The 24,388-nt window shown below is 38.3% G+C and overlaps 2 protein-coding genes across 2 annotated transcripts in view; both read left to right on the forward strand.

Moving 5' to 3' along the window:
* The first annotated feature begins 757 nt into the window (after window positions 1–757).
* On the forward strand, window positions 758–19,131 carry TAF15 (TATA-box binding protein associated factor 15). Its single transcript, XM_072416892.1, has 16 exons — window positions 758–878; window positions 2,569–2,611; window positions 3,532–3,583; window positions 4,451–4,514; window positions 5,325–5,424; window positions 7,420–7,592; window positions 8,460–8,571; window positions 11,848–11,882; window positions 14,907–14,939; window positions 15,178–15,284; window positions 16,149–16,278; window positions 16,385–16,495; window positions 17,341–17,434; window positions 17,517–17,605; window positions 17,894–17,999; window positions 18,860–19,131. Exons 1-16 carry the CDS (start codon window positions 869–871, stop codon window positions 18,897–18,899), a joined length of 1,299 nt encoding a protein of 432 aa, XP_072272993.1. The 5' UTR covers window positions 758–868; the 3' UTR covers window positions 18,900–19,131.
* Window positions 19,132–23,001: 3,870 nt separating this feature from the next.
* The window catches only part of MMP28 (matrix metallopeptidase 28), a 31,420-nt gene continuing 30,033 nt past the window's right edge, over window positions 23,002–24,388 (forward strand). Inside the window, exon 1 of the mRNA XM_072416902.1 lies at window positions 23,002–23,517. Within this exon, the coding sequence (XP_072273003.1) occupies window positions 23,422–23,517 (96 nt within the window). The 5' untranslated portion in view covers window positions 23,002–23,421. The remainder of the gene's footprint in view (window positions 23,518–24,388) is intronic.

A 24,388-nucleotide genomic window follows, 5' to 3' on the forward strand; every position in this document is an offset into this window, starting at 1 on the left:
GCGCGAGATTGGGTGACATAGATGGGGAAAAAACATACCGATCTCACTACGCATGTGTGAGATCGGCAATTCCTTTCCCTTTTGGCGAGAGATGGTCGGGCATGCTCAGAAGGAGCAGCCAAGAGCCTCCTGGGATGCGTGACGTAGGTATCCCGGGTGGCTTTGCGCTCCCATCGATCGAGAATTAAGGGGCGGTGTAGCACTTAAAAAAAAACACAAACAAGCAGAATTTTTACCTTACATAAAAGGGTTGTCTACCTTTTTATCTAAAATGAAAATTCTGACTTCAGATATAACTTGGAGGAAGTGGTGCTGTAGCTTTTTAAAAAAAAAAAAAAATAAAAAAAAACAACAACATTTTGACCTTACACGGAAGGGTTGTCTACCCTTCTATGTAAAGTAAAAATGTTGAGTTTCGGTACTCTTTAAGTGCTCTAGTTCCATGAAATACAACAAGGGGGTCATGTGACTTCATGTTTTATATATTCTACCCACACTATGTGAAAATACCATTTAAAATCATTGTCAGCACTCATGATAAAAGACCATTGATCTGTATAATCCACACTATAGTCAGCCAGACCAGCGTTTATATCAGTCCAAGTATACTCATTTAGCCCTGCACTGGGTGTAACAAGTGCCAATAAAAACCCAGCCCCTCCTACTTGGCAGTACACAAATACAAGCACGTGACATAAACATTCCCGCGTTCTGACATCACGTGCCGCTGTGTACGTGAAGGTGCAGGGCCTTGCTGACGTGAGCACGTACGTTGGGTATCGCGAGCCCTGGGACGTGACGCCTGCTTCCTGCGCGCGGTGCTGGTTTTCCTTTTTGGCTCCTGAGTGTCCTTTTGGCAGCAGCCATCATGTCGTCAGGTAGGGGACTGTAGCTTGTGCTGTATCCCTGCCTATATGTTAGGGCCCGAGGCGAGGGTTCTACCACAGCTGGCTATACGGGAAGAGGGGTCTGAGTGACGCAGCAGGGCAGACCGAATCCACAAGCCAGGAAGACATTGTGTTCTGTGTATATGGCTGCACTGCACGTGGGCGGTGTGCGGAGGGGGACTGTGCGGTGCAGCAAGTGTGTACATGGCCGCCTGTCTGCCTGCTGCCCCTGCACAGGCAGATGGGCCTCATTAATAAAGCTCTTACGAGAGAATACACTTATCAGTGAATCTGGGTGAACCAGCAAATCTGGAATGCATTTCCTAAAAGTAATTTGCTCTTTGTTACCAAATGTTCTCAATCCTGGAACAGATCATTTCCATGTTTTCTGCATCACCCAGCTTCACGGATGAAAGTGTATTCTCCCCAGCTTTGAGGAGCCTTATTAAATCTGAGCTAATATCTATTCTGACTACTTCTGAGGAGTTATCTGCAATGTGATATACACAAAGTACTCACCCTTCTGTCCATCAGAACTCCAGCATTGTATGGCTCCCATAGTGTGACATACAGAACGTTAGTATTGATGTATGCTTATGAGGGGGGATCTTTTGTCTTTACAACTCAACAGGAAGTAAAATGAACATGTTATAAACCAAAGGTTATTCTTATTAAAACTAAAAAAATAAAATAAATGGGCCTGTGAGCAGCTATTGTGTGACTGATACTCCCCACCATGGGTATGTATAACCCTTAACCCATAGTTAGGCCCCAATCCCCACATTTGCACCTAATGGCTGTGGGGGAGGAATGTGAGAAGATGGAAGCCTGTAGGGGCCTGCCATATATTTACCCCTTTCTATCACCTGTCTTTGTTCCATTACAAGGACCTACCTGCTTTTTCGCCCACGAATCAAAGCTGGTGCTGTGTATGTTTAGCTTTGTGTCCAGAAACCCCATGTGGAGAAGGGATATCACCTGTCCTTTATTGCAATAATGATCTGTAGTGTTTTAAATGTGGAAATTTAGTTGAATTTTAAAATGGAGCTATAGTTTTCCGTTCCAAAATTGCAAGTGGGCAGGGTTTTTATTGTGGAAGGGACATGTGATGTCCCGTCTACAGTAAAACTTACCAGCCTGTTTACTATCTTTCTTTTTAACTACATTGAACTGTCCATGCACAGCTAAGTACAGAATGCTGGGATATGCAGGGTATTCCAGCATCCATAGGGATTAGGTGACACTCCACGCTCATGCGTGGGAGATGAGTCCGCTGAACCTGGCAAAAATCTAGATGACAAAAGATCAGAGGCATAGATAAAGTTGGTGGTGCCCCCGATGAAGCAAGGGCAGGTGAATGTAAATAAAAAAAGTATGGTTTAATGGTATTGTATGTCAATCTACTTGCAGAACGATTTTAAAACCCTTAAAATTCAGAATACTGTATAAAGTCGAACAAGAGTATAAATGTCTGTCGGGCATAAAGTTTTTTTTTTTTTTTCTTTAGACAATGGGTTACACTGTAGGACAATGGATTGCTCCCTTTAAAACCTATTCAAGTATTTTAGTGCTGTTATTGGTACCTTGAAAACTCTGTTACTAAATCTGCAGATATAATCCCAAATATATATTAGTCTGCTTCTAAACATTCTTACGTACTACAAATTGCTTTTTTTTTTAGATCCTGGCAGTTATGGAGGTTATGGAGGGCAACACCAACAAGGGTAAGTTTAACCGACTCCATGAACACTGACAAAATGTTATGGCAGTTCTTGCTGGTTTTGGTGCATATGCTTTGGAGGTCTTTAGCTGGCTGAGTTTCTACCTCCACGTATACATGTTTGTCTTTATTGCTACAAATCTACCAAGTTGTGGTCTCTTTCGGGCATAGCACCATAGGTTACATGGGCTTTGGCAAGGCAGTATGACTTCTAACACCCCACAGTAAAAACTCAACATTACTTTTCATTCTCTGTTTTGAAAATTGGGCTTTTAGTATTTAGGAAGGAGATGTAACCTGGTCTTCAGCAGTGGAGGAGAATGAAAGCCACCGATCTACAGTCAGCATTTGGAGCTAATTTTAGAGAGAGTGCCCAGATTAGTGTTAGGAAGCAAGGCAAATTACAGGCCTGTCCAGCTATCGGAGGCCATGGGCTTATGTAGAGTAGAAAGTAAAATATATACAAACTCATCCATATTCCATATGAAACTTTACCTCTCTGTTCTCTGACTGCTTCTGTATACTGCACAAAAAACAGCCAGTGTGATTAGTGGAATGGTCAATGTTCCATTCCTGTACAGAAATGTTATACTTGGCACGTGTGGAAGCTTTATATCTATTTAGAGGAGGAACATAGTCCTGTACTTCATCAGTCTCATCTGTTACTTAGCATATTTTTATGTTTCACCTTTAAATTTATTTCACACATTAAACAATAACTTCTGGTTTTATTGCACATAATTATAAATGCGCCTGTTGACTGAAAGTACTAAAGGCACTGAAACAAATATGCAGATCGGGAACTCTTGTTAGGGCAAGCACGTTCACAAAGCTCTTTGTAGAGGTTTGTAGTTTTTCTTGCGATTCTGATTTTTTTTATTACAGCTGTAATGATGGTTTGTATGCATGTTTATTCATTTTTAGCTATTCTGGTTATGGAAATCCTGGAGGACAAAGCAGTGGTCAGCCTTCACAGGTAGGTGATATCTTCTGCCCTTAGTTTTATGATTTCCCATGTATGTCTTCATACCAGGGCTAGCAGATGCTTTACTCATTGACTGACCAGATTTGGAACACATTGTTACATTAAATTGCGTGTATGTCAAAACATTTTCTGGTAGGAAAAATTAAAAACCTCTGTGAAGTCATATTTTGCGCTCTATTCTGCTGGAGGGATTTCCATTCATGTTTGTCTTGGAACAGAAAAATTAGGGGACATTTTACTAAAGTGGGGTTGAATTCCTATCTTCAAAATTGTCACAGAATTAGTTATCCCTATTAAATAATCTACAGCGGAACTGAATCTGCATGGCTCTCCTATCCACATTCCAGCGTGAGGGCCACCATCTTCCTTTGCTTCGTCCTCTTTTCCTGAGTCAATTATAAGCACAAGCTAGAGCCTGAAGAGTGTACCATCTGTGTTCTTTATATAAGTCTGTACAGTTTATGGCTGCTATGAGTGGAGGTTTGGTATATGTATTCTATGTTTTGATTTTAATGATTGTGAATAAAGATAACATGTTTTATCCTATGCTATTCTGTTGTCCAAATAATCCTAAATTTATTTAAGAAACTATATAAAAAATTTTTTTTTCGAATGGCAATAGTATTTGTTAGATGCTAGCATTGAATCCATATTCTCTCCAGTCTTTGTGTTTCTGCATTCTGTGTGGTGTTAAATAAAACAAATGTAGCAGAGGAATGTAGTCCATGTGTGACCCAATCAGGTTAGTGGAGATCTACCCTATGTCAGATGAAACACATTGGGTGACTGAAAAGTATTGATTTGTTTTGAGCGGACTTGCACCTTTTTATAGTGTTTAAATTATTTTCTTCTCTCCAGGACTATTCTGGCTATGGACAAACAGATGCATCTTATGGAGGCTATGGACAAAGTCAATCAGGCGGTATGTCTTTATAGATATTTTTGGCAATGATATCCTTGTATAAGATTGTGTTTAAAACATTTGAATATTGGAAACTGGTTGGTACAATAATACTGACTGACACAGGAACACATACGTTTAGATTTTGTATTGAGCATCCAAGTTGTCCTGACTCCCAGGCCCTTATACTATGCAATTTGTTGTGAGATCTCCTGCCTGCCATGTCTCTTATATACCAATCATCTTTTGCAGTCTTTGTAAAGAGGCCAGCTGTTTTATGATGCTCCAGAGCAGCGGTCGCCAAGAGGGGGTCCGCGAGAAAATGTTGGTGGTCCGCAGTTCTGGACGGCCAGAGCTGCGGACCATGTCCCCTGTACAAATCCCAGGCTCAAGGAAGCGGGTGAGCTGTGTCCCTGGACTCTACCTGCTTACGCTCCCATCACAGGCTCAGATCTGCAATGGGAGAGTAGGGCGGGGTTATGTCATGATGACATCACTACGGGGAGATTTCTCCCCCTTTGACACCTGGCTCTTGGGTCATGCACAGTCAGGAGCCAGGAATTTTAGTGGTCAGTGGGACCGAAAAGGTTAGCGACCGCTGCTCCAGATGACGTCTAAATATATGTACTGTAGAGCTGAGCCTAAGTATGGTTATATCCTTTTTTGCAGCATGGGAAGGTCCATTTTGCACATCTGTACCTAAGAATGTTTGTTGACATGGTTGTCTTTCATCATAACTTTTTTTGCAACAAGCATTCTTAGAATGTTGTCTACAATAGCAACCATGTTTTTCTTCTGTCAATTTTAAATTTAATATTTGAAAATTCTTAGGTTATGGACAGCCTTCACAAGGACAGAGTCAGGGACAGTATCAAAGCCAGCAGTCATATGGAGGTTATGCCCAGCAGAGCTCAGATTCTTCCAGAGGAGGGTAAGACTTTTCACACTAAACTATTGTTTTTGTGTGTGTTTCCCTTGTATCATAAAGCAGACCTACAACTGAGATATAGTTAGGTCTATAAATATTTGTACAGACAACTTTTTTCTAATTTTGGTTCTGTACATTACCACAATTAATTTTAAATGAAACAACTTAGTTGAACTGCAGACTTTCAACTTTAATTCAGTGGGTTGAACAAAAAGAATGCATAAAAATGTGAGGAACTAAAGCCTTTTTTTTTACAGTCCCTTCATTTCAGGGGCTCAAAAGTAATGGGTGTGGGCAATTCCTTTGTTATGTTATTATCAATTAAGCAGATAAAAGGCCTGGAGTTGATTTGAGGGGGGGGGGGTGCTTATATGTGGAAGATTTTGCTTTGAAACAAGCCATCCTTAAGCTGCAAAAACAGAAAAACCCATCCGATAAATTGCTACAATATTAGGAGTGGCAAAATCTACAGTTTGGTACATCATGAGAAAGAAACAAACCACTGGTGAACTCGGCAACGCCCAAAAGACCTGAACGTCCACGGAAAACAGTGGTGGATGATCGCAGAATCATTTTCATGCTGAAGAGAAACCCCTTCATAACAGTCAACCAAGTGAATAACACTCTCCAGGAAGCAGGCGTATCAATATACAAGTCTACCATAAAGAGAAGACTGCATGAAAGTAAATACAGAGGGTGCACTGCAAGGTGCAAGCCACTCATAAGCCTCAAAACTAGGCTTAAACAAGAATAAAAAAAAAAAAAAAAAAAAAACTAAAAAAGCCAGCGCAGTTCTGTAAAAACTCTTTGGACAGATAAAACCTTTCAACCTTTACTGGAATGATGGCAAGAAAAAAAGTATGGAGAAGACGTGGAACAGCTCTTGATCCAAAGCATACCACATGATCTGTAAAACATGGCGGAGGCAGTGTGATGGCTTGGGCCGTGCATGGCTGCCAGTGGCACTGGGACACTAGTGTTTATTGATGATGACATAGGTCAGAAGTAGCCAAATTAATTTTGAGGTGTTCAGAGACATACAGTCTGCTCAAATCCAGCTAAATGCAGTCACATTGATTGGGAGGCCTTTCATAACACAGATGGACAATGACCCAAAACATACAGCCAAAGCAGCACAGGTGTTTATTAAAGCAAAGAAGTGAAATATTCTTGAATGGCCAATCACCTGATCTGAACCCAATTGAGCATGCATTTCACTTGTTGAAGGCTAAACTTTGGACAGAATGGCCTGGTAAAGTAAAGGCTTGACAGAGCATTAAAAAGGAGGAAACCCAGCATCTGGTGATGTTCATGAGTTCAAGACTACAGGCTGTCATTGCCAGCAAAGGGTTTTTAACCAAGTATTAGAAATGATCATTTTATTTTTAGCTTTTTAATTTGTACAATTACTTTTGAGCCCCTGAAATGAAGTTATTTTGTAATTAAAGGCTTTAGTTCCTCACAATTTTATGCAATCTTTGTTCAACCCACTGAATTAAAGCTGCTTTGAAAGTCTGCAGTTCGACTGCATTTGAGTTGTTTCATTTAAAATTGTGAAAGTTAGAAAAAAGTTGTCTGTCCAAGTTTTTAAGGACCTAACTGTATGTAAGCTTCCAACTAAAAAAAGAAATGACAATTGCCTGGATGGTATGCTTATCCTTTGGTTTCAATATTCTTAAATGAGCTCGGAAAAAGACAGCTTATGTCCAAGTGCCGTAGAAGATTAGTGATCTTTTTCTGCTGGGGGAGACAGAGGTTAATCAGCTTTGTGACTGCTGGAGACCGAAGTGCAGAAAAAAAACCAGCAGTTCTAACATTTCCAGTCACTGAGACTGGGCATCTGTACTAATAGAACTACACCTTCTGGCTGGAAATTATACATACAAAAAGTTGTGCAAATTGTATGTTTTTCTGGGAGAGGTCTTGAACTTTAATTGTGTATATAAAAAAAAAAACAAAAAAAAAAAACATATTTCCTAAATTTTTTAAAATTTCAAGGTACAGCAATAGAGGCTCATACGGTGACAACCAGCCGGGTAATAATGATGGTCAATTGTATCAGCAGCAGCATGAATCTAATGACCAGCAAGAATATGGGCAAAAGCCACGATCAGGTTATGAACAGCAACAAGGTTCTCATGAACATTCAGGCTATGGAGCTCCCTCACAAGGTGATGTACAAATCTGTTTTTTCTGCCAAATGTATGACAGACGTGTCTTTTACTTGGGTTTTTTGATTTTTTCATCTGCAAACCTGACGAATGTGTTGGACAGAACTGTTGTTTGAAAAGAAAATGTCCTGTGGTCATCTTACTAAAGGAAAAAAAAAAAATAAACTGGGGAATTTGGATGCTAAAATTACTTGGATAGTACAGGCAACCAATGAAGCCTGGTCATTTATCCTGTATTACCCAACAGAACCCTGATTCTTCATATGAAAAGGCTGCTTTCATATTAATTGGACACGGCAAAATGTTTTTAGGCAACAGATTTATTTAGATCAGGTTTAGAACTTAAAAATGTTTTCTGAAGGCTCTGCCTAGGATTGATGATGACTACTTATTTATTTAGCTAACCTATTAAAAAACAAATTGTTTTTTATGTAGTAATTTTTTTATGCAGTTTTGTATACCTTAATTGTAAGCAGGCAGGTTTATTGTAGAAGGGACAGGTGATGTCCCTTCCGCTATAAAATGTACTTATCTGCCTGATTGTATTTTAATTACATTTTACCTGTCCCCGTATCCCTGCTCCTTTGTGGGAACTACCAGTGCCATTTTTACCCTGTGATTTATCTAGATCTTCAGCCAGCTACACTGGACATATAGGTATATATACTTCTGTGCATGTTATGCCAAGGCATCATACACAGAGCTGCACATAGTCAATTTTCATTAAAGACAAGATTGCAAATAGGGAGTTGTGTGTTAGTGGTCAGGGAGCTCCAAAAGGTTAGTGACCACTGCATTAGGAAATACATTGTGTGTAGTCCTATTTCAAGCACTGGACATAATTTGTTTTTGTTCTTTTATTTGCAGATGACCGACGTGACGCAGGCAGGTATGGTGATAATAGAGGCTATGGCGGATCCCAGAACTTTGGGGGTGGCCGAGGCCGTGGTGGCTATGATGATCGCAGAGGCGGCATGAGGTAAATGGGAATATTAGCATCTAGTGTATTGTCCATGAAAGTACAACTGATGATTCCAGAGGTAACTGCTAAAGGAGCAGTAAGTTGGGTGGCACTGGACTGTACTATAAAGCATGCTTTTATTGTAAATATTTGTTGTACATTAAAGATGTGTTAACTTAACATTTTTATAAACATTTTTAATTTTGTAAACCATGATACAATAATTGGCTTGGGCACCGTAAACTTGTTTTTTTGAAGAGTTTATATAATTGGGAGTGAAGTTTTCCTCTTTCAGTATAAAAGTCAGTGACATTTGAGAAGAATATAATTTTTTAGCACATGAACAGTTCCTTAGGAGGGCTTTTATATATCTCTCCCAGCAAGAGACAGCCTTTGTATTAAATGGCTGATAACTTGTGTCATATTTTGTTTACTTAAAAAAATCAGGTTTTCTTCATGAAGTTGGGTAGCAACACTATATAAAGGATGTTCATAGAATATATCCAGACATACCTTTTTGATGCCTGCAAACTGTAATTGTTTACCTATGACTTTTAAAGAACAAAAGTAAGTGTTGATAATATGGGACATAGTTTTAGGGAAAGCCCTCAAACTAGCTGCTATAAGCAAAAATGTTTAAATAATGGGTTAACATCAATCTAAGCAGAAGCCAGTGCTCTGTCTGATCAAGGTTAAATAATGAAGTTCACTTGGTTGTCTCAAAAGAAAAAAAAATATTCAAGATTTCTCAGAAACTTGGATGAATACTGTCCACTCAAGAAATGCAAGATCTTTGCCTTGATCTCCTCATCGTTCGTTGGCACATTACTCATTTTGGCTGGATTTGGATTGCACCAACCATTTATTTTTCTGCTCTATCATAATGTTGATTGTTTAGTTCTGCATTAAGGCACACTTGAAGGTAAATGAAATAAAATACAACTTTTTGTTATAGTTGCGAGGTTATCCCGTAAACTGAAGGTCAATATACAGTAAATTTAGTGTAAGAATAGTCTCCCAAAATACTGGTGCATTGTCAACATGTTAGTACTATGGAGCCACATTTTTATATTTCTGTCCTCCCATGTAAGATTTTTCTGTTTCATTTTTTTATTGACTTAACCTGTGCATAAGACCTTTGATTGCTTACTTCAATTTAGTTTAAGTGGAATTCTTAGTCAGTCTTCACGTGGATACATTATTTTTTATGTCTATGTAATACAGTAATCAAAAGGTATGTCAGGGGTTTTGAGTTCAGAATAATTTCTTAGTTTATTTAGACTGGCGCTTCTACCAAAACATCTATCAAAACCACTTTCAGCTTCTGATTCTCTAAGAAACAGTGAGCATGATCACTGTCACCCATAATTCTTTTCAAAACTAGGATTATTCTCAGTCTTTACTCTCATAAGTGGTATTCCGGTTTTCAGCCCTAACCATGAACCATTTGTGGACAGTTGCTGTTAAATTGCATTTATAATATGCTAACTGACTTGAGTAGCTAAATTTCTGGGCTGTGACTACTACTTCTGATAAGTTTTATTTGTAATGCCTGTGACCACTGCTTGTAGATAGACCTGGGGAGTAGTACAATTTGGAGGAGGTATAGTGCATCTTTCAATATGTTCTGTAGGTTCATGCATGCAGTATGCAGGAGTTTGGCATTTTCTGCTCAGTGGTGCAAAAGAATTGCCAGGCTGCCCTTACATAGGACTCTCTTAATTGTGCATGGGAGCACTAGGGCTATTGCGTTCTTTTGGTCTGCTTCAGAGGTTGTTAAAATATTCATGCATTAATATTCTGTCTGTTTAAAGCAAGCTGAGAAAAAAATCTTGTCTTACCAATGAGTGTTAGGAGAATTGAGTTCTTTTATATATTAAGTTTCTGTAAATCTGCATGAGGACCTGTTGACAGACTGGGACTATTGGATTATGCCAGCAGCATTAGTTTAGCATAAGGTGTTTAAGAGATCATTCACAATTTACTGACTGGTGAGATCAACCTGCTTCAAGAAGGTTTTGCATGCTTCTTTACTTATTTGGGAATGTAACACTTGAAGCTATTAAAATCCTGTCAATGGAGGACACCTCTTTTGCTTTTCCCCCCAAGAACCTTAAGAACTATTGTGACCAGCTTTCTTAAAATATCTAAGGCATTACTTAAGGAGTATTGTTTTTGAATCCTACAACCTCCACTGTAATAAGTGTTGCACTGGTAAAGAAAAAATTGCCTCCAACACACATCCAAGTCGCATGAAGTGTTTTTGTTTTGTTTTTTTCCCTACATCACTAAAGTCACAGTGCAGCAGTGGGTTTTGATTGTTTCATAAGGGGTAAGTTGGGACCTCCCAAGTGTTATCGATAACACTGATAATGTGGTTCACAAACAGCCAGATTACATTTATTTTGAGAAAAGGTGTGAAAAACTCTAAAATATTGCCAAAATTGGTACCAACAGGAAATGGTTTCCATGAGCAGTTGGCTGTTTACACAAAATATGGCACTAATGGTACTAGCACCTAAACATGTAGGATATAGTGCCCGAGTGTTGGGCAGCAAGCCTAAAAAATCCAGAGATCATTAGTGTTGATTACAAATTTGTTGATGGTATGCATAATATGTAGTATGGATAACCTCTCTTGTATACTGCATATTGTTCACTAATCTCTGGAGGTTATAGGAGGCACTTTAGCATCTACATTATTGTATTTGAAGTGCTAGTTGCTGCAATGCACTATTTGGTGTAAATCTGTCAACACACCAGGTGAGTTTTCCTTTTTGAAATTAAGCCAGTGAACGTTTATAATCCCCCCTTAGGTAAATAAATTGTCATGTATTTCTGCAGAGACTGGTGGACAGTCCTTAGTGTTGTATTCCGAGGATTTGGGCTAGTAGAAGTGCTAACCTTTTTTTTCTGCAGGGAGTGCTGGCTTATCTTTTGGATACTTTAGTGGCTAGAACTGGTACAGTATGAAGCAATCCATTCACTGGATTATTTGGGATATAGGCTTGTGTGGTAATAGATTCACAGTACAAAAAAGGTTTGTCATAATTCTGGGCATTGTATATTCAATACACAGTTTAAAAATCTGTACATAGTAGCTGATGCTAAATAGGAACCTGTGTGCTGGCTTTTCATAGGGTGGTGGGAGGGTATATTCTAAGAAATTTTCTTGTGCATTGAATTTGAAATGGGAGCTGCACTAGTATTAAGACTAAATTGGGTTTTTCTGCATTCAGTTGCCCAAGTGGTAAAGGGGGGCAAAAAATCATGTCTCCGCTTTTTCCTCCACAGCGGTGGTGACCGAGGTGGCTTCAAAAATTTTGGTGGTAAGTGCCTTGAACGTAGACCGTTTCCATGGAAATCCTGTTGCTTTGAACAGGACCCCCTCAGCTTTTTGCAGGCCAGTAAAAAACCTGTTCTACACTCGCAAAGATATGTATAAAGGTGCCAGTGTCAATGTTCAACTGCTTTCAGGGTAAGAATGAAAACTTGAAAACAATGGCATAAACATGCTAGCTATTAAAAGGGACTGGTGGTGGTCCTGTAGTTATAAGGTGTTGAGTTACTGTCCATGCATTTGATATACCTGGCTCATATTTTTGCTAAAATTTCTTTTAAATTTTTTTTTTTTTTTTTTTGCTGCTTCTTGCATCTCTAGAAAGACCTTTTAATGCCTAGTAGTGGCAATAGTATTTCACGCAAACACCAATTGCAGGTTTGTTTGGCTTGCAGCCATGGCTCTGCCTACACACAGATTTGGCACTTTGACTACACCCACAAGGACTCTTGCCACTTCTAAGTAAGCAGTGTATTAGGTTGATTGGAAGTTTTTTTTTTTTTTTTTGTTAATTTTGACTTTATTACTTACATATTATTTTGGCTTGATTACCCTGTAATAATAGTTGTGGATTGCTTTGCTAATTGTACACAGTTTTCTTTCACTCTTTCCTGTCAATTCTTTCATATTTCAACTCAAACTTGTGCTTTGTTCATTTATGACAAAATGGACTTTCTTGAACAACCCCCCACCCGGCATATACTTGCCTATTATTTGCAACTTGACTACGTTATTTTTTAGTGCTGTCAAAGCATTGAACTGGTACTTCAGGTATGGAGTAACTTGTGACTTATGGCCAAGGTATGTCATATGGAGGTAGTAGTAGCCCCATGTATCTTGCAACTTGCATAGGTCCCTGTGATGGCAGAATGGAACAGCACTGAAATGAAGGGAAGGTAATGATATGCTTTTGGAAAGGGCACAAGGTGGGTGAAGCATGGCAACAATTTAAAGTTAGGAGGGGAAAATACTCCTCTCTCAGAATGCAAGCTATCACTTTAGGTTTTTAAAAATACTTCTCTCCTGGAAATGTTTTTTGTTGGCCAAGTCTTGTGCCACACAGGGTTGAACAGTTTTAAAGTGAAACTTGGCAGCCATTTATTCCATTGTAGGCAGTATTTTTTTTTATATATTCAATAGGATGCCAGAATATGATTTTACTATCAGCATAAATTTACTGCAAGACATTTAAAAGCATTTTCAAAACATTTAAAAGCTGTAACTTTATGGGGTGTGTTGGCTGCCTGCAATTTGTCTAGCCATGCCACAGAACATGTTTGTCATCTAGGTAGCCCTTGTAGTGGATGTCTGCACTTGTTGTTGGTCAAAACTAACACAACGCTAACCTAACTCTCAATGCTGTGTATTGTGGTTAAAAATGCTTTTTGTAACCACAGGTAAGAAGAACCATAAAATTCCATTTAGTTGTGCCTATGTTCTTTCATGTTGTGTTGGAACTTTTATGCCAAACATTTTAAAGGTTTTTTTCCCCTTCTCTGTTCATAAATAGAATGTTTTTACACTTTTCTCATATGGCTGTACTAGAACACCCATTTTGCTTTCAATTTCTTCACCTATCTGCCGTTTTCAAGTAGTTTTTGCTTGATGCATATGGCAATTTCAGGAATGAAAAAGGAATGAAGATTTTAAGATCTTTTTTGTAATGTTAAATGTTTGTTTAAATAGAAAAAAATGCCTCATCAGTCTGTTTCAAGACTTGTAAACTCAGATATAGAATAATTATCAACTATTGGCCTGAATTTACCATGTACAGTAAACCTTCATTGGTATTTGACCAACAGTTCTGCTAATGTTGTACCTGTCAGACAGCCAAGTTTTGACCAATTTTACCAGTTGCAGTCATTTAAAGCTTATGGGTGCCAAAGTATTCCGACTTAAGCAGTTTCCATACTAGTTTTTTTAGCTTTTGTGACTCTTATTGATGGAAGACAATTTGCAGGATATTCAACTGATTGATCCTTCTGTCCATGGAAACCTGTAGTAATATCTATCTTATAGATATGTAGGGTCATAAAAAAGCAGGAAGTTATGTGAAGGAACCCATGGTTTGTTTAATAAGACCCTTTTAGCCAGGCTATTCATTCAACCCACTGTTAAAATTACATAATTGTAAAAGTCTTCCCTGTTTAGACTTTCAAAATCATGAGATTTTGGCTTGAATTCTGCAATCTTGGATGTATGGTTGGCAGATTTGGAGCTGTCATTTGAGGCTTTAGTATTGCCTTTTTGCCTTTCCCTAGCAGCTACATACAAGATAATGTATGGAGAAGAGGTGGGCAAGCAGAAACTATGTCTAAATGGATAGTCCCAGAGGAGCAGATCTCTGTGATAAGGAGAGATGGGACTGTTCTAGGGAACTGACTACTCTCATTAGTCAAAATTAAGCACATACAAAGGTACATTGCACGTTTAAAAAACAAAAAAAAAAAACATTGAAAGGGTAACACTGCAAATATGCAGTTAAAGCCGCCTTTGTTCTTTTACCTGCAACTTTAGGGTGGTGTCACGGTCTCCTAAAGCTTTCTACTGGAACAAGCAGTTTTCAATGGGGTCACTCTAACAGTTACTATACAGCAAATTGAGGGTTGCACATGGAGACTTTTCTTGGGTTTATGTGGGGCTCGTAGAGATATTTTTAGTTGAAGATCAAAGCTGTGTGTACCAAAGTACCTGCCATTTCTGACCTCCACTAACTGCCTAGCACTCCCTCTGACCCTTTTTCATTTTGTTTCAGTACGATACTTATCCTGAAGTTTGTGAACAAAGACTTTCTTGAACTGTGTGGTTGTTCAAAGTCACTTTTAAGAAAAGCCAGAATAGTACAGTTTCATAGGGCGTTAACTAATAGCAGCCTCCATGTTAAATGAGATTTACTGGTAACTTGCATATCTGTTAGTAAAGTGTTCTGTTGGGAGTTAAAAATGCTTTTACTTGAACCAAATGTATTACGACTACTACTTAGTTTTCCATATTCTTTTTTTAATCATTGCAGGCGCCAAAGATTTTGGGAATATACATGAACAAGGTAAGAGGGTACAGGGCTAAAACAAACATTGGGGTTGCTGAGGGTAACCTACAGGCAGTGGCTGAAAGCTAGAGGTCAGGGCATTAACCCCCTTTTGGCTATAGTAAAATTTGTACTCTCGAAGAAAAAAAAAAGTTAGACAGCTTAAGTGAAGTTTTATAACTTGCGGTATTCATAGATTTTGTTTATTGTTCACAGGGTCTGCAAAACTTAACCTTTCCCATTTTTACTCCCCTAGATGAGCAAGACAATTCTGACAATAACACAATATTCGTGCAAGGTCTTGGAGAGGATGTGTCTCCAGATCAGGTGGCTGACTACTTTAAACAAATTGGAATAATAAAGGTAAGTGATTTCTTCCTAAAATCCTTTTTATTTTGTTCCCCTCAAAGGGTTCTGAGAATAGAAATGAGTGTGAAAGGGGCAAGTTCAGACTTCACTAGCTTGCTTTTTTAATACTGCATGTTAGGTATTATCATTGTTTTGATGGCACCTGGTATTTTTTTTTAAACCTGAATCATCTGTTAAAAAAAAAAAAAAAAAAAGTTTATGAAACTTAGTTTGCTGTAAATCTAAGTATAGACTATAGAGTGATGTGTTTCCCTCCCCTCTCCCAACAAAGCTGTCCGAGTTCTATTTTTATTCATGTGTGGTTCTTACCTTACCATTCTATCATACTTTTATCCTATTGGTGGATCCTTTTTGTCAATTTCAAGTTTTGATTCCCACAAACCTACTGTAGCCTTTTGCCATTGTTTCCCAGGAAAGCATATATGTTGGCAAGTACCAAGTGGTTTCTACATCAGTCTTTTACAAGCTTTTCACTCTGGTTTATAAAGCAAACTGATAACTGTTCTATCCTCATTGTAGTTGAGGTGTGTGCTGACTAGCCTTGGTAGTTGAGTTTATTGCTTTCCCCAACTTCTCAGACAAATGTAGCACTGTTAGCAAAATGTCATAGCTACCTTACGCATGGCTATGCAGGTGAGTGTATATGGGGAAAGTATCTTTCAAGATGTCCAGATGTAATATCTGATTTAAGGGGTTGGTTTAAGCATTCTACTTAAACCAGGGTAAGCTTAAATCACATTTTGTAACAAAAAATAGACCACTTGTTAGAGGTACATAATACTTTATAATATTGGTGGGTTTCTATTAGCAGTACACAATAAAGATATGCCTTGAAGTATGAAAAATATTTTTTTGTAGACTAACAAGAAGACTGGAAAGCCAATGATAAAGCTTTACACTGACAAGGAGACTGGCAAATCTAAAGGTGAAGCTACTGTTTCTTTTGATGATCCTCCTTCTGCCAAAGCAGCTATTGATTGGTTTGATGGTAAGGAAGATGCTTTAATTTTACTTTCTGCTTTTTGTGTAAAGGCAGCTGTAATAGTTTGTTTATAATGTTGTCACACCTAAATATGTTTCCTTTCCGGATAAAGGGAAAGATTTCATGGGCAACATTATCAAAGTCTCCTTTGCTACTCGAAGACCTGAGTTCATGAGAGGTGGAAGTAGCAGTGGCGGCGGCAGTGGTGGTAGACGTGGTGGTGGTAAGTGAAAAAGTTATCTCTCATGAAGAACAAGTGGCAGAAGTATTGCCCATCTTTACTTAACAGCTGCATTGTATTTAACCAAATATTATTCACTGTCAGTACAGTGGTTCAGAGGTTCGCACTCTGGCTATTGCAGCACTAGGTCCCAGGTTCAAATCGACAGTACACAATCTGCATGGAGTTTGATGGGTTTCCTTGTTTTGTGTGGGTTTCCTCCCACTTTCCTAAAACATACAGTTAGGTTAATTGGGTTCTCCCCCAAAATTGACCTTAGACTGTATTAAAGACATATGACTATGGTAGGGACTTTAGATTGTGAGCCCCTTTGAAGGACGTTTTTGCTGGAATCACTTGGCCAGCTACTCTTAGAAACAGTAGTGAGTTCTGATTTTCCATGGTGGAAAATAAAGCTGGAGCCAGTGTATCTGCACTAAGCAGTACACTTCTGTAGTAGAAACATACAAATATTAACCTTCTTGGATAGATCATATATTTGGCCTGATCACACTTCTGTGACAACATTGAAAGGGTTGGTGCAGTTGGATAGGCTTATATGTAGTTTGGTGTTTTCTCTTGGTTGGTTGGCCTTTTAGAGAAATATTGTCCGCCTTCATCTCTTACACTCGTACAAAAAAAAAAAAAAAATCATTAAAACTGTCTTTTGGTTATACAATGGCCTGAATATTTTTCCAGATCTGGAAGTAGACTTTTTTGGAATTTAGGCAATGGTTGTGTGTGTGTACCCTGACTAAGGATTTTTTTTGCTACTTTTTTTTGTTAAAATTTATGCTTTTTTAAATGGTAGTAAAATAATGCTGTTCGTTTTTCATCTTCCTGCCTAGGTCATAGAGGTGGTGGTGGTTTTGGTGGTGGCAGGGGCTCTTTCAGAGGCGGCAGTGGAGGACCTCAAGGTGGAGACTGGCTTTGTCCAAATTCGTAAGCTGCTTTTTTTTTTTATTAAGGAAACTTTTTTTCTTTTTTTCCTAAGTAAAAACTGTTAACACCTACAATTTTGCAGTTCGTGTGGCAATGTTAACTTTGCCAGAAGAGATTCCTGTAACCAATGTAGTACACCAAGGCCAGAAGACTCCAGACATGGTGGAGGAGGTTGGTCATTAAATATTTTCCTTTAGATGAAATACAACATCTTTTTACATTTCAAATTTGTCAGCCAAATAAACATCAACATGATACCTAAATTGGATATAACATTAAAGTTTTTTTTGCTGTAACAGATTTACTATGTTATGGGGTGTTGGCTTTCTAGGTTACCATAAGTGCCTGCATGGGCAAAATGGCATACCACTTTAATGTGGAAATATTCAGCAGGTGTCTGTTCTTTAGAAAAGTAGAGCTATGCATTTGCCTATTAATGCATTTATTACTTTTGTACAGATCGAGGGAGAGGTGGCTATGGTGGCTATGGTGGTGAAAGAGGAGGATTTAGAGGTCGTGGAAGAGGTGGGGACCGAGGCGGCTACGGAGGAAAAATGGGAGGCAGGTGAGTGTTCCAGAGCAATCTCCGGCAAACTGTGTTGTCTAACTTATGTTGTTAAATTTCAGTCAATATTGTAGTTTTATAGCTTGAAAACGACAAATTTCCCCTGTGCTGGAATGTTACGATTGGCCATTGACAATGTAAATATCCCCTTGTAAAGTGTCTGGTCCATACTAAACGCTAAAATAAAGTGCACCAAAATGTGTTTTTTTTTAATCATCTAGTTAAATGCTATTTTACCAGGGTAGACATAAAGCTTTTACGTTTACAGCACAAAGCTCTTGCTTGTTGCAGCTATGCAGTAAGCTCTCTTAGACTTGTATGTGGTCTTAGTTTAAGTCTGCAGAGATGTCACTCTTGTGGGTACAATGACTGTTTTTTTCGTAAAGTCCATAAAGGGCCTATCACATGTTTGTTTAAAGAGCTCTTCATTAAACACATATATGTATATAATGTATTTTAGGGCAATGACTTGGTGATAAGGGTTTACTTCACTGTCCCCGAGCCACGTATGACAAGTGTCAATCTGAACTTCATATGTAGTGTGCGTGTGGCCACACGCACCTCTCTAATCGAGATAGGGGTATAGCTTCCATAACAGCCTTTGAATCTTTTGTCTGCTTTCCGTATTTGGTATTTAGTAAATGAGTCTCTGTGGATCAATCAGGCTTACAACCAGTTTAAGGGTCAAACATATAATATTGCTCAAACTTTATTTTTATTTTACCTATTTTATTTTATTTTTATTTTTTTGGACTTTACAATAATTTGCATTAAAAAAGAATTGAAGCCCTGGGAATTGTACTTGCAATAGCAGTTCTTGTTTAAAACCTGTTTTAATTTTTTTTTCTGCTTTTTGGCAGGAATGACTTCAGAAGCGACCAACGCAACAGACCTTACTAACCTTAAATTCATCTCTCCTGCTTTACATGTGGGCCTGCTTAGAATTAAGTTACAGGTTACTTGATTTAGTTTTTATTTGATATTTACCCTATAATGTGAGAAAAGATTGCCCATTTAAAAGACCATTGAAAAAATTAATTTACAGTTTGACCCTAAATTTTTCAGTTGGGAAATGAAATAAGAAATATTGCCAAAAGTGTTTTTGTAATACAATAAACAATACATGTTTTTACTTTGTGTATCTCTTTTTTTTTTTAAAAGTGCACAGCAGTATGTTGTACTGCAGAGGGTTTGAGGTGCTATTAAGAAACTGCAGCTCATCAGCTACTCAAATGCTTGACTGTACATTACATTAACTCCTATGTCTACTTATATTGTACTCATGAGAAAAAAGCTGCTTATTTATCCCTTTCCAAAATTGTAAGCTTCACTGCCCCCATGGAAAACTGTTTAGTCAAAAACTAGTATGTTGGGTAACTTGGAACATTAAATACTTAACCTGCAGTGGAGAGCCTTTATATCAGGTTTAGGAAATATTTTTGATAACATGAATGTAAAAGAATTTCTCTTACTACAGTGTGGAAAATGTACAGTACAGGTGATGACACTCTCTAATTGTCTATAGTTTTTTTTTTTTTTTTTTTTTTTTTCTCTTCATGAAATTGGTCTTTGCAATTCAAAGCACAAAACATTTTACCCTTTGCCGCCTGCAATGTCTGGCACTGTGTTTGAAAAGAATCTGGAGACAAGCCTGAAATAAAGATATTCCCCCCCCCCGCCCCTTTATTTCCCTTAGTGTGAGCTGGTTAACAGACGGTGGATATTTGGGATGTTTGTATGTTCGTTCTGTCCTATGGCTAAAATCTATATTATTGCTCCCCTCTGCCGTCTCGGTTTCTCACTCCCGTTTTTTTTGTCTGTGTAGATCAGCAGAACTTTATAGAGTGGCTATACACTGGCTGGAACAGTCTTTAGGGTTATAATTGAACTATATAATTTTAAATCTTCAGTAATCCTTTTAGTCCAGAAGGTGTAAAAGGAATAAACCAGAAATTTTAATGGTCTACTCTTACCAGAAATGCTTGCTCGCTTGCTTACAAATGTGAAAACCTTGTTTTCCCTAAACTTCAAGTTGTGTCGCTGGGAGAAACTTCCTAAATAGTACAACAGCACATATAACCAGGTAGCCATTAGACTCAACTTCTTAGTAACCACCCAAAAACAGCTAGGTGGTTAATGGAAAGTGCCAGGTCCTCGCTATTAGGGCCTAGGGAGAACACTGAAAAAGTATTTACTACTTTTACACTTTCCAGTTTCTTGCTTACACTTTCCAGTTTCTTGCTTGAACACCGTCCGGGACATCCACCAAGTCTAGTATTCCTAATATATCCGAAGCCATGTCCATGTGCGAATCAGGGCCAGGAAGATGTTTTGAGGAGGAAGCTGTATCAGGCCATCTATTGATGGACCACTTCCCCCACATCCAGGTGCTGTTAGCTGAGGGATTCTTTCCAGAACTAGTCATTTGGCTGGCAGTGTGTCCCTGACATGGTTGGATCGTGAAAAAGCTGCCTAGGACAGGATCTACTACCTCTTGCCAGTGTGCATTTTCAGGGCAACCTGAACACCTTCCCCAAGCCCAAAAGGCTGGTGTCGTTGGTTGTCAGGATCATTCAAAAGACAGAATGGAAGAGCCTCTGAATCAAACTAAGTCTGGGGAAAAAATAGCTTCAGAAAATTGCAGTATTGGCAGGACAACTCTGACAAGGCCAACTGTTTTGTTAATTTTTGCAAAAAGAAAAAAAAAACATGCTATAATACCAATTAAAGCTAATACATTAATTGTAGGATTTTACATAAAACTTTTTGCTTTAAAAAGTTAGGCCTTACCTCCTAACTTTAAAACTGAACACAAACCAACTACTCTCTAACAATGACAGCTAAGGCTGAATTTGCATGGTGTGGCTAAGGACTGACTAGTTGGCGACACTGCCCTCATTAAAAACAGGATTTAGATGGCGCCAACGTATTGCATATGGCAAGAGCTGTTTAACGTGAAGCAGCCACAAGCTAGCCTGTCTATCTGCTCCATGTAAATTCAACAAGTAACTAATCCATAAATTGCTTGGACAAATTTGAAACAGCTGCTGCATACCTGCTAAAAAAACCTATTTGTTACCAAATACCTTCGTAATATTGGTTTCTGGTTAAAAGAAATAGTTGCAACAGAGATCTGCTACAGCTTGCTTTTTTTTTTTTTTTTTTTTTAATTTTCTAGCTGTTTATAACTGAGGCTTGAGATCAAATAGGTGCTTTGGGGAGTGTGCCTGATAAGCTGGTTCAACGAGTTTTTTTTATTTTTATTTTTTTTTGGTCCTGCAACTTTTGAAAATTTGTGACAGGTCCCAGACACACTGCCCATCTGTTTACAAAATATCTTTTGATAACCCAGCCTTTGATTCCCATGAGTGGTGCATGGTACAATAATGATATCGAGAACAGACCAACAGCCCTACCATGGTATGCTACTCAGCACCCTATTTAGTTCAAACTTTCTTTTATCCTCTCCTAAAATATGCTGCCCTACCAGTGCCCTTCATAAGTTAACTTGGCAATTTCAGCCAACAAAACCTGGTTAAATAGCATGAAACATAACATTTTTTTTTAGAAGTGGCAGTGCTATTCATTTGCATAATGCCATCATATATATTGGCATGATACAATATAATAAGGCAGTATAATACAGTACAGTAAAAAAAACACAGAACATAATTGGTACAAAGATCAATAATCCACAAAATAGGTATATCACAAAATGTAGTAATAAAAAAAAGACCTGTACCTAAAAGCTGATGATCCAAGGTTTTACTGAAGTAGTTTAGGAATCTTTGTTGATAGGCTTTGGATTTATGTTCATGGCATAATTTTAACACGCTTCTGTGCAAATTGGGAACCAATTGAAAGTCATGTGGACCTTCCAAACTCCATTTAAACCGCTTTAAGTATATTTTTCCCCAAACCTACTTGAATTAAACAAAAGTTTGGCCAAAATAAATTGAAAAGCTTCTATAAAAAAGGAAAGCTCCTGTATTGCAGTCCATACATGTCCCAAATTCACTTGCTATGTGATGTATAAGCCTCATACCATCAGCAAACTTTCTTTAATACTCCTTGCCTTAATTTGTGTCTCCCACTCTTCCCTCCTAGACACTGTAGCTCACATTGGGTGGGTTTCCGCAACAATTTCTTTTAAAGTAGAGGGCCAGAGTGCATGTGACCAGGTGTCAATTAACTAACTACAGACTTTTGAACCAGTAGCGAGAATGTCTATAGCCAGGTCGCCTGCAACATGTTGTGCAATCACACTGCCCACAGAGGAGCTGCTCTGAATTCATCAGCAGTGCAGCGTAGCTGCCACACTATGACACAAAGCTGCATTATATGAACTTCAAATGCATGATCAACAGGTATTTGTGGAGCTTTGAAAACTGGCCTTAAGACTGAGCACTGTGGCACATTATTTTCTATTGGATTGCTATCATACTTCAACTATCATTCCAGTAATCATCAATAACACCTCCATATTTACCCCATGGCCAATGATGATTTTCTGCAAGAGTGCTTAGCACAAAAATCAGCACTCTGTGTTTTGTTAGCGCTATATAAATACTGTATAATAATAATATTAATAATACAGGCTATTTGCTCTTTAATATACTGACATTCACCTACCTTCACTCTTTGAAATACCATTTTTTATAGCATAAGTAGCCATGGATCGTAAGTTGTCTCCACCTAGAATTAAAATCAAATGGCAGTTTAGACATTGTTGATTTGTCTTTTTATAATATCACATGAAAACATTTGCACACCAATAATTGTTTGTACTAAAATCTGAAGTTTAACTCTGTTTCCCTGGGAGGTGGAGGGTTAAAAATCTTTAAAATGAATCATTCTATGAGCACTATAGAAACAAGTGAGTTTCCTGTGACTGTTCCCAGACTGCAGTTGATTAGCAATGCTGCTTTCACATGGACTCCTCCTGCCTGCCTGGGGAGGTGCCTGAATCCCTGTAATCAGTGAAGGATGTGTAGCTACATATCCCACTTCTAAAAGAACAGAACTCCACAACTGGATGTGTTCCCATCACAGCTGTTGGACGGCTCACTGCCTTGCACTGAACTGGACATTATTATGCTGGACTCACTGATAATGGCAAAATATGCTGCTGATAGATAGCCTGTGCTGAAGAAGTGCAGCTTTTACCATAAAATATGTTCACTTTCCAGGTTACATACAAGATTAAATTCAGAGATGGCTTGAAATCTCCATAATACTGGGACATGACTATAAATAATAAAGGCACTTCATTTGCAGATAAGGTGGTGGAGGATGCCGCCAGGTAATATGCTAACATAAGTCTAGCTTGCATGGCTGCGTAAATATTGGACCAGTATCTGCTACAGGAGCGATGGTCATTTCCTAAAGTCATTGAAGTGGCTCTGGATCACTCATTTTGAGAATGAATGCTGGAATTACCTCCCTACTCCTCCTTCTGGTCACTACATTGTGCTCTTCCATTAGTCATACCAATAAGGAGACTGTACACACCGCACAGGTAAGACATTTTGCACATACTGCTGTTCCACAATATTTATGTCCTATTTTATAAAAGGGCACCATTATAGATTTCCCTCAGACTACCTGGGGAAATATATGCTTCTGTGGCTGACTTCCTCCTGAAAGTGCTAGTTGCCCAGGTGTCACTGACATTGGCAAGCATAAAGGTAAACGGAAGAATCTGCAGGTCAGTGACTCTGAAATGACTAAACCTATTAGATTATTACGACAGCCCGGCAAGTAGCATTTACAGAAGAGATCAGAAAATATGCCATACCGCAAAGGTGTCTTGATTGGGTTAAAATTTATTGTTTTGGGCAATATTATTATTCTCATATTCATATTCTCAAGAAACCCATTAGATCATTTTTGCATCAGATACAAAACCTTTCATGACCAAAAATGGAATGGTTCTGTGTAAAAGACAGTTGTAGACGTGTGATGATGGAAAAATAGTATTTTATGGGGGAGTATGTTCTATCCAGAAGACATATCTGTATTTAAAGTCAAGTTCATTTTTTTACTTTGGTTACAAAGAATGTTTTGTTTCAATGTCCACTATATAAAAATTGTTAAATTTATACATATATAGTTGCTAGTTCTATTTTGTATTTGTATTAGCTTTACCTGGTTTTAAAAGTCTGACTGTGCAGATGGAAATGTTGCTCAGAACTTATTCAGACCTATCAATTTACATGTTAAAACTTATTGGCACAGCAACACACTGAGGTGATGCACGTTTGGCAGCACACCCAACATATAATAACATGCACTGTGTTAAAAGAATGCTGCATGTCTAATCTTTGGTTTGTTTTGGTGCTTGGTGGGCCAATGCAAGTTTGTATGAGCTTGACGTACACATTGCTCTT

The sequence above is a fragment of the Pyxicephalus adspersus genome, chromosome 1 (genome assembly GCF_032062135.1).
Source record: "Pyxicephalus adspersus chromosome 1, UCB_Pads_2.0, whole genome shotgun sequence".
In the NCBI taxonomy this organism is placed as follows: Eukaryota; Metazoa; Chordata; class Amphibia; order Anura; family Pyxicephalidae; genus Pyxicephalus; species Pyxicephalus adspersus.